At 52.8% G+C, this 16483-nt stretch overlaps 5 protein-coding genes across 5 annotated transcripts; 4 read left to right on the top strand and 1 right to left on the bottom strand.

Moving 5' to 3' along the window:
• Positions 1-3865: 3865 nt before the first annotated feature.
• On the top strand, positions 3866-4465 carry M406DRAFT_266713 (uncharacterized protein; the record flags this gene model as incomplete). Its single annotated transcript, XM_040917819.1, has 2 exons — positions 3866-4064; positions 4119-4465. The coding sequence occupies 2 exons, from the start codon at positions 3866-3868 to the stop codon at positions 4463-4465; spliced, it is 546 nt and encodes a 181-aa protein (XP_040772432.1).
• Positions 4466-4545: 80 nt separating this feature from the next.
• On the bottom strand, positions 4546-5804 carry M406DRAFT_265425 (FtsJ-domain-containing protein; the record flags this gene model as incomplete). Its single annotated transcript, XM_040917735.1, has 2 exons — positions 4546-5639; positions 5702-5804. 2 exons carry the CDS (start codon positions 5802-5804, stop codon positions 4546-4548), a joined length of 1197 nt encoding a protein of 398 aa, XP_040772431.1.
• Positions 5805-6076: 272 nt separating this feature from the next.
• M406DRAFT_281448 (DEAD-domain-containing protein) lies at positions 6077-8502 on the top strand. The gene is made up of 2 exons (XM_040918441.1): positions 6077-7526; positions 7579-8502. Exons 1-2 carry the CDS (start codon positions 6123-6125, stop codon positions 8446-8448), a joined length of 2274 nt encoding a protein of 757 aa, XP_040772430.1. The 5' UTR covers positions 6077-6122; the 3' UTR covers positions 8449-8502.
• Positions 8503-11597: 3095 nt separating this feature from the next.
• On the top strand, positions 11598-12017 carry M406DRAFT_234289 (ankyrin; the record flags this gene model as incomplete). Its single annotated transcript, XM_040915978.1, has 1 exon — positions 11598-12017. A coding segment is annotated over one exon (420 nt), but the record flags the coding sequence as incomplete, so codon positions are not given.
• A 970-nt stretch (positions 12018-12987) lies between these two features.
• Positions 12988-15604, top strand: M406DRAFT_74401 (uncharacterized protein; the record flags this gene model as incomplete). The annotated part of the gene is made up of 6 exons (XM_040925734.1): positions 12988-13345; positions 13516-14180; positions 14239-14586; positions 14689-14883; positions 15017-15119; positions 15243-15604. The coding sequence occupies 6 exons, from the start codon at positions 12988-12990 to the stop codon at positions 15602-15604; spliced, it is 2031 nt and encodes a 676-aa protein (XP_040772428.1).
• Between the last annotated feature and the right edge of the window lie 879 nt (positions 15605-16483).

The raw sequence follows: 16483 nt of genomic DNA, 5'->3' as shown, positions 1-16483 counted from the left end.
CAGGTCCCGTGCCCTTCCCCTTTGAAGGGTCAGGCTTGCTCTGCGGAGGAGGAATCCCAGGAGGAGGAACGCCTGGAGGAGGCACACCTAGAGGGGGAGGCGTTCCAGGAGGAGAGACCCCAGGAAGAGGAGACCCAGGAGGCGGAGTCTCAGGAGGAAGGATTCCAGGAGGGGCTTCAGGGGGAGGGACACCTGGAGGAGGAACGACAGGAGGAGGGACGACAGGCGGAGGAACCACAGGCGGAGGAACCACAGGCGGGACCACGGGCAGAGGGACCACAGGAGGAGGGACCACAGGAGGAGGGACCACAGGAGGAGGAACCGCAGGAGGAGGGACCACAGGAGGAGGGACCAGAGGAGGAGGGACCACTGGTGGCGGTACTGCTGGAGGTGGAACCAAAGGAGGCGTCACAGGCGGAGGAACCGCAGGAGGAGGGACCACAGGCGGAGGGACCACAGGAGGAGGGACCACAGGAGGAGGGACCACAGGAGGAGGGACCACAGGAGGAGGGACCACTGGTGGCGGTACTGCTGGAGGAGGAACCAAAGGAGGCGTCACAGGCGGAGGGACCACAGGCGGAGGGACCACAGGAGGAGGGACCACAGGAGGAGGGACCACAGGAGGAGGGACCAGAGGAGGAGGGACCACTGGTGGCGGTACTGCTGGAGGTGGAACTGCAGGAGGCGGAACCTGAGGCACCTCCGGAGGTATGATCTCAGGGGAGGGAACCTGTATAGGGGTCTCAGGAGGGAGAACGTTAGGGGGCAGCTCTTCCGGAGGCGGGATCAACGAAGGAGGGAGCTCAAGATGCCCCGGCTGCCCCGGCAAGGAACTGCCAGGAGACCCAGAACCGTAACTAGTGGTAGGCGGCGTCAGGTATCTGAGGTCGGTACCAAGTTCACGCATGGCCTCAACCAAGCGGTCAATCTGCGCCTCGGTGAAACTTTTGACGAGCCAGCTGAAGAAGCCCAAGGCGGGGATGCCGCCTCCCAGACCAAGGCCGAGCCCGAGGGCCAGATCCTTCTTTCTCCTATCGTCGTCCTCGTGGCTGATGCGGTCGCCGTCGTTCATCTTGGGCCTGTCGGGCCCCGTACCACCGTGGCCCGGACCGTCCATCTTGGGCCCGTCGGGCTTCTTGCCGTCGTGACCTGGCCCATCCATTTTGGGTGGTGGGCGAGATGTAGGCCTTGACCTGACCGACGAGGAGACGGAGGAGGAGGACAGCGAGGTGGGAGACCCCAAGTCCGAGGAAGAGGAAGGAGAGGAAGGAGAGGAAGGAGAGGAAGGAGAGGAAGGAGAGGAAGGAGAGGAAGGAGAGGAAGGAGAGGAAGGAGAGGAAGGAGAGGAAGGAGAGGAAGAAGAGGAAGAAGGAGGCAAAGGAGAAGAAGAAGCCGATGTCGAGGGTGAAGCCAAAGATGAGGACAAGGACGGAGCCAAAGACGAGGACGAGGAATGCAAGAAGCCAGAGGAGGTGGGCTTCAAGCCAGGTCGGGTCACCGTCGACCAGCTACTCGGCTCAATGGAAGCCCGTGAAGTCGTCGTTGGATTCAAACTGCGACTGGGCCACCAGGAAAGGCGGGTCGTCGTCCAGCTTAACCCGTCGCTGGGCTCGGGAACAGGAAGGACCGTCGCTGTCGCCGTCACGGTCGCCGTCACAGTTGTCGGAGCGATTGGCCCCGAATTGGTCGGCGTTGCCGTCCACCGGTCGCTCGGGGTCGGGCTGGGCTGAGCCACCGTTGTCGTCGTCGATGTCGGGGCGGTGGGCTCCGAGCTGACCCAAGTAACCGTCGTCGTCGTCGTCACTGTCACGTCCGGCTCCGACGAAGTCGGCCTCTCAGTCGGCTTGACGACGACGGGGCTGCTGGTGGTGGAGGGGGTCGGGGTTGTCGTCGGGGCCTTGGGGCGTGAACCCCCCCAGTGAAAGTGGCACTTGGGAAGCCGCGGGTGGTTGTCGTCCCAGGTGCAACCAAAGTCAAGACCGGGACCAGGCAGAGGGGCAGTGGGGGATGTGTCATTGTTGGCACGGCACTCCGGGCGAAACGGGACAAAGCTGAACCTGCAGCCCACCACAAGTGGCGGGCGGTTAACCTCCATGCCGGAGGCGACGGGCGCCGCTGCGGCGATCTCAGCCAGCAGCAGCGCCCAGGAAAGAAAAAAAACCGAGAAAGAGAACTTCATGGTGACGGACGGGTCACCGAGCAACGAGAAGGCACAACAAGAAGGCAGGACAGGAAGGCAGGACAGGAAGGCAGGACAGGAAGGCGCGACAAGAAGGCGCGACAAGAAGATCCAAGAAGAAGGCACGACAAGAAGGTCCAAGAAGACACAGGAAGAAAAGACAGGTGGAGTGTTCTTCTTTTTGCTTCGGTTGAAGAGACAAGATCAGAAGAGTACGGCCTCCTCAAGGGAGATTGTCTGCCTTTATATATCCTTTCTGAGCTGGAGTTATTCTTGTTTGCCCAAGGGCACCGTCTTAGCTTTCTCTCTAGGACCGACGATCGATTTTTTGAGCACCTTTGAACCGGTTCTTGACGGACCGTTCCTAGCTCTTTCGCATTGATATGTGTTTAAGTAGGTGTTTTAGGTGGTGTGTATGTCAATGACCTCGACATGAAGCGCTTATGTCCACTTGAGCACTTTGGTACACTCATGTGCCCAGCTATTTCAGGCTTTCCATACCGTACGCACGTAAAACAAGACGGTGGGATCCTAGTTTGTGAGCAATCTACTTAGTATGTACGTACGTGCACGAAAGAGATGTTTGACTTAATTTGGACATGATGACCTACACATGATCATTAGAACTAAGCTATCTCCAGGTCGCGTATACATGTTCATCATAGCGAGATCATCTTCAAAATCTGCACGGCCATGGAATAGTCTGCTTTCTGAACAAGGGACATAGATTTAATCACATTGGCATGCGTACATAGTATCAGGTATTTCTATTCTCTATTCAGCAGGTGTCTAGCATGAGATGGATTTTGCATCGCCCATCGCCTGTGATTGAATTCTGGAAAAATATATGAACATTATAGGAGGAGGACAAGCCGGGCTCCAACTTCATCATGAAGTACTTGTGTACATGTATGGACGAAACTTTGAAACAAAAAAAAAAAAAAAAAAAAAAAAAAGGATCTTTTTTTTTTTTCTATGAGAAAGATTGAAGACGTAAATAAAGCTTTGCTCATTGACTCATGATTTGGCGGTGGCTTTAATCCCGTTTTGTAGAAGTTGTTGTAATGGGAAGCAAAGGCCTGGTTGAATGTGTTCTTAGTTCAATAAAAAAAAGACAGCAGACAAGTGACACGATCCGGAGTCGTCCATATATATCTTTGAAGGGCCGGGACACTAACTAAAGAGCCTCGGGCAGGGTTCGGGTACATGTCGAACTGAGGCCGGGCCAAGTCGAGCCTTTCTACTCAAGTTCCAAGTCTAGGCGGATCGTCTATTGCGCGTATACCTCTTTGGTCGTCTCTGCCTAGGACGACGAAACAGAGACGACGAAAGGGTCGAGCGGCCGATGACCGCGCTACATCTTGAGATTACGGCGTAGCAACCGGCTCCGACAGCGGCTAGATATCGCTGGTAAACCTGACGGTTCTAGGGTTGGGGATCGGAAGGCGGTTTCCATGTGGTGACTCAACGGGGGGTGAAGGGCGTCTGTCGGTGCATTTCAATAATGCTCATTTGCGCACGCTGCCAAGCAGATATAGTCATCATTCTTGTCAAGTTACTTCTAAACCATCAAACTCGATCTTGATGCTTCTGACATTCCACTTGTTGAGCGATACACATAGTCTTGTTCTAGCCATACACCTAGCGATATAATTCCAGAGCTCGCTAAGAAAGAAAGAAGAAAGAATGGCGGGCCCTCACAGTTGGACGCATCATGGTGTAGATGCCACATACATGTGCTCGACAGACTCAACCATACTCGACCTCCAAGCCCTGAATGCAGCCCTCGGCTCCGATATGCTCTGGTGGGCTACCGCCCTCTCCGAGGATCGCCTTAAGACCATGGTCGATAACTGCTTGGTCTTCGCCGTGTACCACGTCCAAGGTGAGCAATATCGAGCCGCTGCTGGCCGGACTGGATGGCTTGCACATTGTCAAGTTGCCAGTCTATTCTCGATTCGTCCAATTGACCCTGTTGCAGACTCTCAGAAGCGTACCATGATTGGTGCCGCCAGACTAATCACCGACCGTGTCACATTCGGCTATTTGACAGACGTGTACATGCTGAAGGAGCATCAGCAGAGAGGGCTAGGGACGTTCCTGATGAAGTGCCTGAACGAGGTCTTGGACAGCTGGCCAGATCTCCGAGCCTTGTGGATCCTCTCGAGCAGTCCAGAGAGCCGGAAGCTGTATGAGAAGATCTTTGGGACGGTCGACTTCTTCGAGGAGAACTCGGACCCGAACTTGAGACTGCTAGAGAAGAAGGGCCCTAGATCTAACCACTGAAGGTGCCTCCACTGCAGGAAAGCAGAAAGGGTCGGGGCCTCCACAGACTATGAGCAGCGTGGACAAATCTCGGACCCTCTTCAGCTCCTTACAGTCTTGCCGTATGCGCCTCCAGCTGCCCTACGCATCTCGAGAGCTCGTTTGTATGGAGGTGCTGTGGGCGGCTGCACAGGGTCCAGTGTGACATGGTCTTCTGGTAGTTGGTAAGACGCGTCAGAGTCGAAGGCAGATAGATCTCCACAGGCAATAAATGGTGCGATCCAGCCAACATCGCTCCTATGAGCTTCCACCTCATCCTCGATCTCGACCTCCACGACGCCGTCCGCCCGGGGCTGAGCTCCACTGTCGGGCGTCCAGTCCCAAGCACCAGTCACTGGGCTTTGCATGGTCGCTTTCGCAATGATTGGTAGCTGTGACGTTCTCTCTTTGATCATGTCTGGCAGTTTCTGACCGACGCCAAGCGGCTCGTCCAAGCTTGCAATGAATCCAGGCGGCGGCTGGAAGTTCAAGCAGACGATGAAGGCCTCGATGCTGCTAGCTCGTGACGACCTGGGCTTTGCAACAACTACCCGCTCAAAGAACAACTTTAGCTGTGCGTAGAGCACATCCACATTCCTGCCCCTGAAAATCTTGGCCACAAATTTTCCGCCTGGCTTTAACACGCAAAGGGCGAGGTTGAGCGCGGCAAAGAGGAGCTGGGACTGAACGTAGATGTCCAGATCATGGAGACCAGTGACGTCCGGTGCGCCATCGCTCAGCACCAGGTCGACTGGGTGAGAGGCCTGCTGGGTCATGCTGCTGGGGTCATACTCTGGATCGAGCGTCTTCAAAAGAAGCGGCACGGTCGCAGGGTGCGTGATATCGGCGCGCAGAGTGGTGATGCCCGACAGCGGACTGATGGGCTGCAGGTCAATGGCGACGATCTTGACATCCTCTCGAGGCTTTGGTGCACCATCCTTCCCTTGGACTGAAAGCTCTTGAACATCGACGGCGGCGGTCTTCTCCGGAGAAAAGACACGCAGCATCTGCTGGCGGAACTGGGCCTCCTTGTCCTGCCATGCCGACCGGCCAAACTTCTCACCCTTGATCAGCACCCGGGACAATACCTGCGACCAACTCCCCGGGGCGGCGCAGAGGTCCACCACACGTGTGACATCCTTGAAGAGGTCGAACTCTGTTGGCAGCTTGGTCAGTTTCTGTTGGCGGCGTGTGTGCTAGAAGTGATGATTTGGTTACCTTCATCTAGTTGCAACAGCTTGAATGCGCTCCTGGCGCGCCAGCCTTGCTCTTTTGCTAGCCGGTAATATGCATCACGCTTATCCTTGGAAGATTTACCCATTGTGACGAGGTTCTATGAAACAAGGCTTCAGAAACTTTGACAAGGAGGACAACTTTACGCATATCAATGCTATACTAGAAAAAAGACTCCAGCGCCTGTGATCACTGAAAAATCCGCTGGCAGGGGTCCGCTGTAAGGCCTGCATCGATCAAGTATAGCTTGGCGCGGGCAATTCTCTGGACCCACTTTATATTTTTCTACAACCCTTCTGTACGTCGTAGTATTTTTTTGCGATGCCGCCCACCCCTCGCATCACACTCCCAGAACCCACTACAACGACTACGAATAAAAAGACTTTGCAGGGCGCCCTAGGGAACGATGGTCGACAACACCAAGAAAAGAAAGCTGGCAGCAGCAGCACCAGCAACACCAGCCATAGCAGCACCTTCCAAGAAGCGAAGAAAGGGTGCGGTCGGACAGAAGAAGGGCATACCAGCAGCACCCGCGAGACCAAAGCGAGCCGTCGACGCCAACAAGCTGCCATGGAAGGCCGTCGATATCCCCGAGATGTTTGACGATGCCGAGGGTTTCTTCGGTCTAGAGGAAGTCACGGGTGTCGATGTCGTGCGCAATGGCAACACGATCAAGTTTGTGGCCGCCGTGGACCCCGAAGTGGACGGTGAAGAGTTCCAAGGCTTCGACGATAATGAGCCCGAACCCTCTGAGGAACCGAGCAAGAATGGAGACGCGCCTAAACAATCCGATGCTGAAGTAAATCCAAAATCGAATAAAGCAGTCAAGACGGACAAGAAACAACAAGAGGCAAAAAATGACAAGAAGGAGAAGAAAGCGAAGAAGACAGCGAGAGCAGCGCCGTCCAAGGCTGATTCGGAGCTGGAGAGCAATGTGTTTACCACTGAGGGCGGTGCGGCGGCAGATGATTCTGCCGAGGATATTGACATGTCCGCCTGGGTACCTCTCGACCTGTCGCCCCGAATGGTCTCGTCACTCGCAAGGCTGAAGTTTACCAAGCCATCCGACATACAAGCAGCTGCGATACCGAAGATCCTCGCCGGTCACGATGTCATTGGAAAAGCCTCCACAGGATCCGGAAAGACGCTGGCATTTTCGATACCGATCGTGGAGGCTTGGTTGTTAAGACAAGAGGAGGGCGTTGCTGAGAATGATAGGTCACCAGTCGGCTTGATCATGTCACCGACCAGAGAGCTGGCCCATCAGCTCACGAACCACATCAAGGAATTATGTGCCGGCCTGCCTACTGCACCGTATGTCTGTTCCGTCACTGGTGGCTTGTCAGTGTTGAAGCAGCAGCGCCAACTGGAAAAGGCAGACATTGTGGTTGGAACGCCGGGTCGTCTGTGGGAAGTCTTAAGCTCGAGCACTGCGCTATTGGACTCGTTCAAGAAGGTCAGCTTCCTGGTGGTAGACGAGGCAGATCGGCTTCTCACGGAAGGACACTTCAAGGAAGCCGAGGATATCCTGCAGGCAATTGATAGGATTACGGTGGACGAGGAGGACGACGAACCCGAGCTGTTTCCAAGGCAAACACTCGTCTTCTCTGCTACCTTCAACAAGGGGCTCCAGCAGAAGCTGGCTGGCAAGGGAAAGTTCGATTTGATGAGCGATGCGCAGTCTATGGAGTACCTCCTGAAGAAGCTCAACTTCAGGGAAGAGAAGCCAAAGTTTGTCGACGTGAACCCGGTTTCGCAGATGGCTCAGGGACTCAAGGAAGGCCTGGTGGAATGTGGTGCAATGGAGAAGGTAGATGCTTTCCACCCCGTGCTCCGAACTGGGTTGCTGACTCTGCATTTAGGACCTCTACCTTTACTCCTTACTACTCTTGCAGTCCACACAGCGCACTTTGGTCTTTACAAATTCTATCAGTGCCGCCCGACGCCTTGTACCCATGCTGCAAAACCTCAATCTCCCCGTCCATGCCCTACACTCCCAGATGCCTCAAAAGGCCCGACTCAGATCCGTTGAGCGCTTCACGGGCGCGAAACCTGGAACAGCATCCATTCTGATCGCCACAGACGTAGCTGCTCGCGGTCTCGACATTCCGGGCATCGACGCCGTCATTCATTATCACGTCCCACGCGCCGCCGACGCTTACGTCCACCGCTCCGGCCGCACGGCAAGAGCAGACAAGTCTGGTCTCAGTGTCCTGCTCTGTGCGCCCGAAGAAGTGGTTCCCACGCGAAGGCTGATTGCCAAAGTGCACGCCTCAGCCAAGTTGCCCTCGGGCGCCAAAAAGACCGACTTCTTTGTGCAGACCATCGACCTCGACCGGCGCCTTGTGAATCGCTTAAAGGAGCGCTTGACCTTGGCAAAGAAGATTGCCGATACGCAGCTTGCGAAGGAGAAGGGCAGCAAGGAGGACGACTGGATGAAGAACGCGGCGGAGGAGCTGGGTGTTGACTATGACAGTGACGACATGGAGCAAATGGGCAAGTGGGGCGGCCGAGGCAGCGGTAGGAAGGCGAAGCAGGACGAGGCGAGAGGACTGTCCAAGGCAGAGGTTGGTGTCTTGAGAGCGCAGCTGAAGCAGCTTTTGTCCAAGAGAGTCAATACTGGCGTCAGCGAGAAGTACATCGCCGACGGCACCGTCGATATGGACGAACTGCTCAGGGGTGCCAAAGGAGATTTCCTCGGCAAGGTTGATGGCCTTGAGCTCGACGACTGAGTTCCTCAGCTCACGTAAGAAGCGATTATTATTCAAACTCGTTTATCATATACCCCTTTATCATTGATGTTGTGATTCTTCTTGGACGTATGCTGTTCCACTCCTCTTGTTCCGTTGGTCCTTCTCATCTGCCCAGGGTATCATTCCTCATCAGAATTCGACCAGGTACGACAGCTATGAGTGCTCAAAGTGATCCGTCACCTCGATCCACGCAACAACATCGCCGACCAGCTCTTAGCAGTGGCCAAATAGCAGGCTATCACCCAGCGCAGTCCCGAAAATCTTTTGCAATGGGGTGACTGGATTTGGTAGTCAGATTTACGGGTGATCAAATTTCTCGGAAAGTAGAAAACGGATTGATATGACGAGCTTGTAATGGGGCTTGTTATTGAGATGTTCAAAAACCCCCCTGGGCACACAAAGATGCAAGAGGCCACAGATTCCGTTCTGCGCCCTCCTTGGTCCTGGTATTCCCCCCCGGATCTGGGCTGTTCGATTGGTTGGAAGGGTTATTATTTCTCAGAGGGACCTTCTCACCAGGCGAGATACCCCTTGGCTGGTGTTTGGACGGTGACAGATAAGCTTGAGGTTGTGCAGACTTGAGAGACGCGTCATCTGAAACCATTTTGACGTCCTTTTTGGTTTCGAGGCCTACAGAACCTTGGATACTCATATTTGTTGCATTAATAACTGTTGTTGCTTGCAAATTTCTTTAGGATAGAACTGTTGGAAGGTTTCGCTGTCGAATGGCCAACGTTGGCTGGAGTTAATTGCGGTGGTGGACGGACAGAGGATGACTGGACGCCCGCAGCGTAGTGCTTTATTCATATATATATATATATATATATATATATAGTAATTTCCATATATGGATAGACCTTCATACTTCAATGAAAGGCTATTTGCAAGCGTATCGGTGCCTGCTGGCTTCAATGTATCAACGTAAGAGAGACTAACAAAATCCACTATCATGCTTGTCATCATGGACCCTCTAGTATGATATCCGGCCCCGTATAAGTGCTCGCCGGTACTCAATTAGCACAATCATTAGTGGTAACCATGGCTGGCTATGCTCCACAAAGCCATATGGGGTGAGCGGAGCAACTTCACATGTGTGTGGCAGTCCTATCAGCAGCCACAAATGCTCAAGACTGACGCATGAGTAGACTCTAATCCACTAAAGGCAGACTTGTCATTTGTGCCTTATCTATGTGGTGTACCATCGACGCTGACCTTGAGGGCTTTTGAAGCTGCAAGGTTGATGACTGTCGTAATAGAGTCGAGCCAATCTCTAAAAACTCACTCATCTTCTATTATCCTTGAAATAACCACAATGCTGAGTCTCACGGCCACACTTCCTATAAAGACTAAGAAATAAATGAAAACCGTAGCCCAGCCCAGTCCCATTGCCACAGACCCGAGGCCTGTCCTGACAGCCCCATTTGTCATGACCGCGACCATCGTTGCCACCCCTGAACTTCCCAGATGTTGCCAAAAGACGGATAGCAATGCCATGATTGCGGCCACTAGGGTGAACGATATCGTGACATTCAACAGAGAAAGTTTTCGTTCCATGTCCTTTTTGCTGCTTCTTGCGCTGCTGCTTCTTGCGCTGCCGGAGGACAACTCGCTGCCGGAGGACACCACTGTTGCTGCCTCCTCTCCTACAGCCCCGATTATGATTAGGATGCAGAGACCAATGAAACTGCAGCCTACTGCTATGAACCTGTTAGGAGATCGTTAGTTGTATACCATCGCCTGATTACTGGGATATTCCGTAGTTGATGGCTCACATTAGTCCATCGAATATAATTTGGTCTCTGAAACTTTTGCCCAGATGAACGAGGCCGAGCGGATCATACGATGATGTTGCATTTGCATCGACTGTCGCGGACGATACCTCGGAGACTCTATTGATAATCGTATTGAATTTGGGCGAACACGACCACCCTGAGGGTAATTTGGCACACGCCCCAATGAAACCCACGCGTACTTCCAATGAGTGACTGGCGTTTCCGACTGCGGATGCAAGCAGCGCTGATACGTTGCTATTGGACGTTTGATCGGGGGTTGCGTAGGACAGTGAGAGAAGGTAGATGTCGCGTAGGCCATGCACGACACAACCAGCTGAGACGAGTGCTAAGGGTGTGAAATTCCCGTTCAGTTCATGATCATTGAATCATGACTAGGCAACTTGTTACTTCACGAATAGATTGCCAACTCACAGAAGAACACCATCCCAACCGTGATCAATATCATCAAGAGGTGGTGGTACCCAATGAAAGACACGAACCTCCTCCAGCCCCTCTCTGCCGGCATGGTCCATGTCGTGTTAGTAGTCGTCGCATTGGATCTCCGAGCGGATCGAGGCGCGTTCGAGTTCCTCGAGGCATGGGATCTATTTGATCTCTGCGAGGGGCGCACCCTACTCGACCTGGAGGAGGGAAGACTTGTTTGAGACCCTCGCGAGACCCTGGTCTTCTTCGACTTCTTTGACGACCTCAGAATCGCAGACAGCCAGGTGGGCGTCTCATAGACGGCCATGTCGGATAATGAACTATGAGAAGAACGGCAGTTCGCTACAATCGGGACAACACGGTCGTAACGTATCGTGTGGCCTCAAGATGCCAGCTGACCGCTGGAGCATTACTGAAGAGAAGGGGCTGACTTGACGGAAGGTGAAGCCTCCTCATTGAGTCTAGTGCCTGCAGGAGATTGCCTGTGGTTTGGAAAGTGTAGTAATACCTAACATAAGGGTAAGCGCTTAGCATTCTAGGCAACCTGCATATATTATCAATCTGCAGTGTAACCTCGACCAAGGCGTTGCAGCTCCACTGAAGACCCTAGTCCAAAGGAGCGTTCAGCCGCAAACAAGTGGTAGAAACTCGGTCACGGATACCCCCTCGACTTGATTTTTTGTTTTGGTTCGTGAACTCATAACCCTCACCAAGTGTTTCCTTAAATTGCGGACAATGAATGGACCAAATCAACCGTCGCAAGAGCTCGGATCAGTGGAGGAGGATGCAGGAGATAATGAGCTGGCGCAGTTGTCGTCACGAGAGCCAGCTCTCGCTGATAACGAACATGCAGAGGAGGAGGCCGATCAGGTCCAGTCCACAGAACAACCACCCGCTTCCACCGAGCGCAACCGAGACGATGATTTATGGACACCTCTACATGTTGCCGTTGATTCTGGAGATAAGAATCTCGTCCAGGAGCTTATGGACAGAGGTGACAACTTGGAAGCCGCTGCTGCAGACGGCAGAAAGCCCCTGCTGCTCGCTGCGGAAAGGGGGTTTGTGGACGTTGTTGAGTTATTAACAAACGGTGCATCCATCGAATCTGTCAACGAAACTGATCACTCGACGGCCCTGATCCGGGCGTGCGAGCAAAATCATGACGCAGTGGTCAAACTTCTCATCGAAAAAGGAGCAAATATTGAGGCGAAACGCATAGACGGTCATACGCCTTTGCTCATCACGGTAGCATCAGGAAACAAAGACCTGGTTCAATATCTCCTACAACACGGAGCAGACAAGGCCGAAAAGTCGGAAGACGGAAAGACAGCCGAGGACCTCGCAAAGAACGATGAGGGCCTTCTCAAGATCCTCCGGCAGAACTACCTGCTTCAAGGGCCAGAGATCGGACTCAAGAAGAGTGAGCCAGAGTTGCGGTTCAAGAATGTGCGCCTCCCCGAGAAGCCAAAGGGCATACAGAAATGGGAGGCTTGTAGATCTACACAGGCAGTCGTTGTCCAATTCTTCATCGGACGCAGCGAGCAACGTTCTCAGCCAGCTTTGGTCTCTATAGATGAGCTCATATATGGCAAAGGTCCCAGCGCGCTCTTTAGCTCGCCTCCAAAGACTTCACCTCTCAACACGCCCGCCAGCCCTCGGGGCCAAAAGGCTGGAAGAGGAGAACCAACCTTTACTTGGTACCATATTCCGGCAAACAACGTATGATCCCACTGTTGTCTCTCTGAATTGGCCATACGGAGCTGACTGGCGCGGACAGATAGCATGGGTAAACGTATGAGAGGCCACTCATCAAAGGGGAGAACGAAAACGAAAATCAAAAAACATACTGATCTGTGGGGATTAGGATCTCATCGTACGCTTGCTTGCTGAACGAAACCCAGATGCTGCGATGCCAGACAAAAACTTCCAGTCAAAACTGGGACTCAGTCCCATCAAAGGACGTGGCACACGCCAGAGAACCGGTGCCTTTTCTTATATGAGACCGTTTTCCAAATCTCTCAAGGTCGGCAACCATTGAAGCCACTCAGACATACCATGGCGATGCTGACCTTGTGGCCTTCAGACGGATCCGACTATGTCATGGGACAGTGGAAAGACAGAGCAGGCTGTCTCGTTTGTACGTTGACATTTCTTTCCAGGACACTGTCCAATCAAACATAACGGCTAACGTACTACCCCCAGATCCCATATCTCCATTATGAGACATCCGCAAATCACAGAGAAGCAAGTGCCGTGACAGCATACCTCAATGTCATTAAGAAAACCCAAGGCTTCAATAGAAATGTCTCCCATGCTCCTCCTGTACCTGGGAGCGCGTTTCTCAATGCGTCACGTCGCCAAGGTCCCCCGCCAGTTCCTTTTCCTGGGCCTCCTCCTGGCTCACGAGTTGTCCCTCATATGCCTCGCCAGTCGTACGGACCAACTGCTCGTCCACCATCTGGTCCACCGCCAAATGCAAGCAGGTTCCGGCCAGAACAGTCTTCATTTCCACCTGTACCTCTTCATACACTGCCGGGAAGTTCTCCACTCCCGGCTCCTAATTTCAATCCTAGGGTCCGAGGGGGTGGCTTGGGACCAGAAGCGGCCTTTTCCGCACCCCAACCAACAAAAGCGCAACCAAACTTCAAGTTCGCGTCCTGGTTTGCAGGCCATGGACGCGCAAAACCATCCAAGAAGAAGTTAAAGAAGGTATACGTCGAAACCCTTCGCGGACCTGACATGTTTGAACTCCCTAACGCGCGTCTCATCCTCGGCTATGGAGTCCCCGAAGAGAATGCACAGGTCCCATTCCAACCACGGAGGACACTAGATCAATACTTCTACTCCCACCTCGACGACATCTCTCGACGTGACCAAGATCAGGTCGTTTATCGCTACACTAAACAAGAAGGACTCCCCAAGATCTTCATGGTTGATCAGATGTGGCTGTGGGTCATTAATGGAGGTATGAGTACTGTTGATATGAATCTGCTTCTCGTCGCTTTCGCTAATAGACTCGAGCTAGACACTCTGATCACTTGTCTTCCTGCTAGGTGGCGTACTGAAACCGTCAAGCCGTCGTTGGTGACAACGGTATTACCTAAAGATGACCTACTACAAGGCCCATCAATCGAGCCACCAGGACCAACAGATGATCCTCCTGAGCCTTTCTTCATGACCCCAGCCGTTGAGGATTTGAATCAAGATCCCGACATACCGGATCTCATTGACGAGATCATCGTCGTCGAACCGACTGATGTGAAAGACTTGCACATGCACACTAGGCCTCACAGTCAAGAGGGCTTTGCTGCAGATCCTATGGATGTCCAGCATAGAGTCATGCGTCATCTCAAAGAAACAGCGAGAGAGCCCATCACATCCATTTATGACTTGGCTGGTCTGATTGCTACCTGCTGTGTTTCTGTGTTTGACGAGAATCAGATCCCCGAGGAGATGCAATTTTTCGACTTTTTCGAGCGCTCGATAGGCAGTATTGTAAGTGGTCCACCAAAACTAATATTATGATTATGAATTGACTTTTGACTGGGAGTAGATTGAGGGCGCGACTCAGAGCCTCTACGATTTCAAGAAAGAATTGAGTTCCGACCCCTACCACCTCGACGAGCCAACGGATGATGACCTCAACATCGCAAAAGAGATTGACTATCTTGTTGAGATAGAAGACATACAGGATGAGTTGCGGATTCTGAAACTAGTGCTGAAAGACCAAAAGATGGCTTCAGAACAGCTGGACTCCGTCCTTTTGCAGGGGAAAAGGAAGCTTAGCCTTTCTCACCACGAGAGCGAGGAGATCCATTCCATGATCGACCTGAGCTGCCTCAAACATCACTCCGACCGGATAGTCGAGATGGAGAAACTAGCCAGGACTGCACATGATTCGGTGAGTAAACTTGACCAGGCCAGGCCAGGTCGGATCTGAGTCTATTACTTTTGGCGTATGCTTGGCCAGTTTGGCGTTTTGGAGATACTGAATGGCTGGCAGCTTAAGCACCTCATCGACCTCAAACAGAAACAAGCCAATTTCTCTGAGGCTATTTCTTCGCGCAAATTAGCAAGAGAGACGGCCAAGAACACGGAATTGCAGATTCAGCAGACCGAAGAGATGAATAAACAAGCATTAGAGACTGCTAGACAGGGGAAGGTCCTTATGGTCTTCACGGTCGTCACAATCATTTTTGTACGTCTTCCAACCATCTTTGAAATAAGAAGAAATTTACACCTTCCTTTGCTCTATTTCCCTTCTCTGAGGCCTCCTCTAGAGAGAGGACATAGAATGCTGGGCCGTTATCAATTCACTGACCAGTCCACAGCTACCCTTGTCGTTCATGGCGACTTTCTTCGCCATCAATATCGATGCCTTCCCCGTCAATGAGGCTGGCAAGCTTGAACTCGGTTACATTCTCAAGTACATGTGTAAGTAGCTGCATTGTGTACCATCGCATTCGTTTCAAGCCAGACAAGTGCTTCTAAGATCAACGTCATCCTCGCACTTTCCGATCCTCGGTCATCTGCTAACGTGAATTGTAATTACTTCAGTAAGCATTAGCCTCGCCTTGGCCATTCCATTTGTGCTGGTCGTGTTCAGGATCGATTACGTGAAGCAGATGGGCAAATATGTCCGTGAGGGTGTCCTCAAGGCTGTGAACTCCCCACGTCTTATCCCAGCTATTTGTTACAGCACTCTAGGTTTGATTTTTGTTGTGGTCCCGTCCATCACATGGACCTCGAAGCTGGCCACAACGGCAAAGGTCGCAGTCACGATTTGCCTTGCGCTGGCCGTGGTGCTCGTCGCTGTAGGTGTGGGTCTGAAGAGGTTGGTAAACCTGGCGCGGAGTACGGCAGATCGTTCGACGGTGACTAGTGGTTCGGAGTACTTTACTGAGACGAGCAGGCGTTGAGGTCGGTGAGGTGGCGGGGATGGTGCTTCCTCCGTCTCATCCGGACCAGCGAAAGTAACATCTCGTTCTCCTCGCCAGCTGGGCCAAGGAACCCGTTGGACTCGTGGCGCAGATCATAACTCGTCTCATCATTAACCCACTATCGCCGTGACTGTGGCACTGCTGTCCTCCCTGCCGACTTCGCCTGTGACATGTATGGTGGTGGGATTTACCAAGCCGTAGGAAAAGATATCCCACGGGACTTGGGAGGGACAAAACCCAATTCCCGAGCATGGGACTTCTCTGGGGTTACCGACCTTGAAGATAAGTGCAGGTGCCTGGTAATACCCGTGCTGACTTCATATGCAGAGGCACGCAGAGGCACGACGACTTGCATGGTACATTGCATGTGTCTCATGCAACATAGCCTTTGGACAAGACAATCCTCTATCTCTGCCCAGCCCTTCGACCGCGAACGGTTGTTTGCATATTCTAGGTATCGCATCTTGGCCGCCCGGGTAGCAAAAATCTCTCGAAAGGCACTCCGCCATTGACAGGCAAGTATTTGCTTAATTCGAGAGACGTTGCGGGACCATCTTTGTGCCTCTTGCCAGGTGCCAGTGCCCAGCCCAACATCCACGCTCCTCTCTGAAGGTCCCTGCAAGTGTCTGTCTCATAGCTGTATCTAGACATCTGACGTGGCGGTTTCCTAAGTATGCTAATTCGCAGTTCCCCCGTCGAGGCTTGGTGCTTGCAGCTGCATTACCCGCTAGGTGTCAGAAGGCTAAGCGCATTACCAGGTGCTGCGCCTTCAACGATGGGCTATACCCCGACATCTCTTGGTGTCTGACCCCTACAGCCCTCTAAATACTCCATAGATTCCAGTTTGTTCTGGCGATT

The sequence above is a fragment of the Cryphonectria parasitica genome, assembly GCF_011745365.1.
Source record: "Cryphonectria parasitica EP155 unplaced genomic scaffold M406scaffold_8, whole genome shotgun sequence".
NCBI lineage: Eukaryota > Fungi > Ascomycota > Sordariomycetes > Diaporthales > Cryphonectriaceae > Cryphonectria > Cryphonectria parasitica.
Note: the sequence above shows the minus strand (reverse complement) of the source record. Positions and strands in the feature narration are given on the sequence as shown.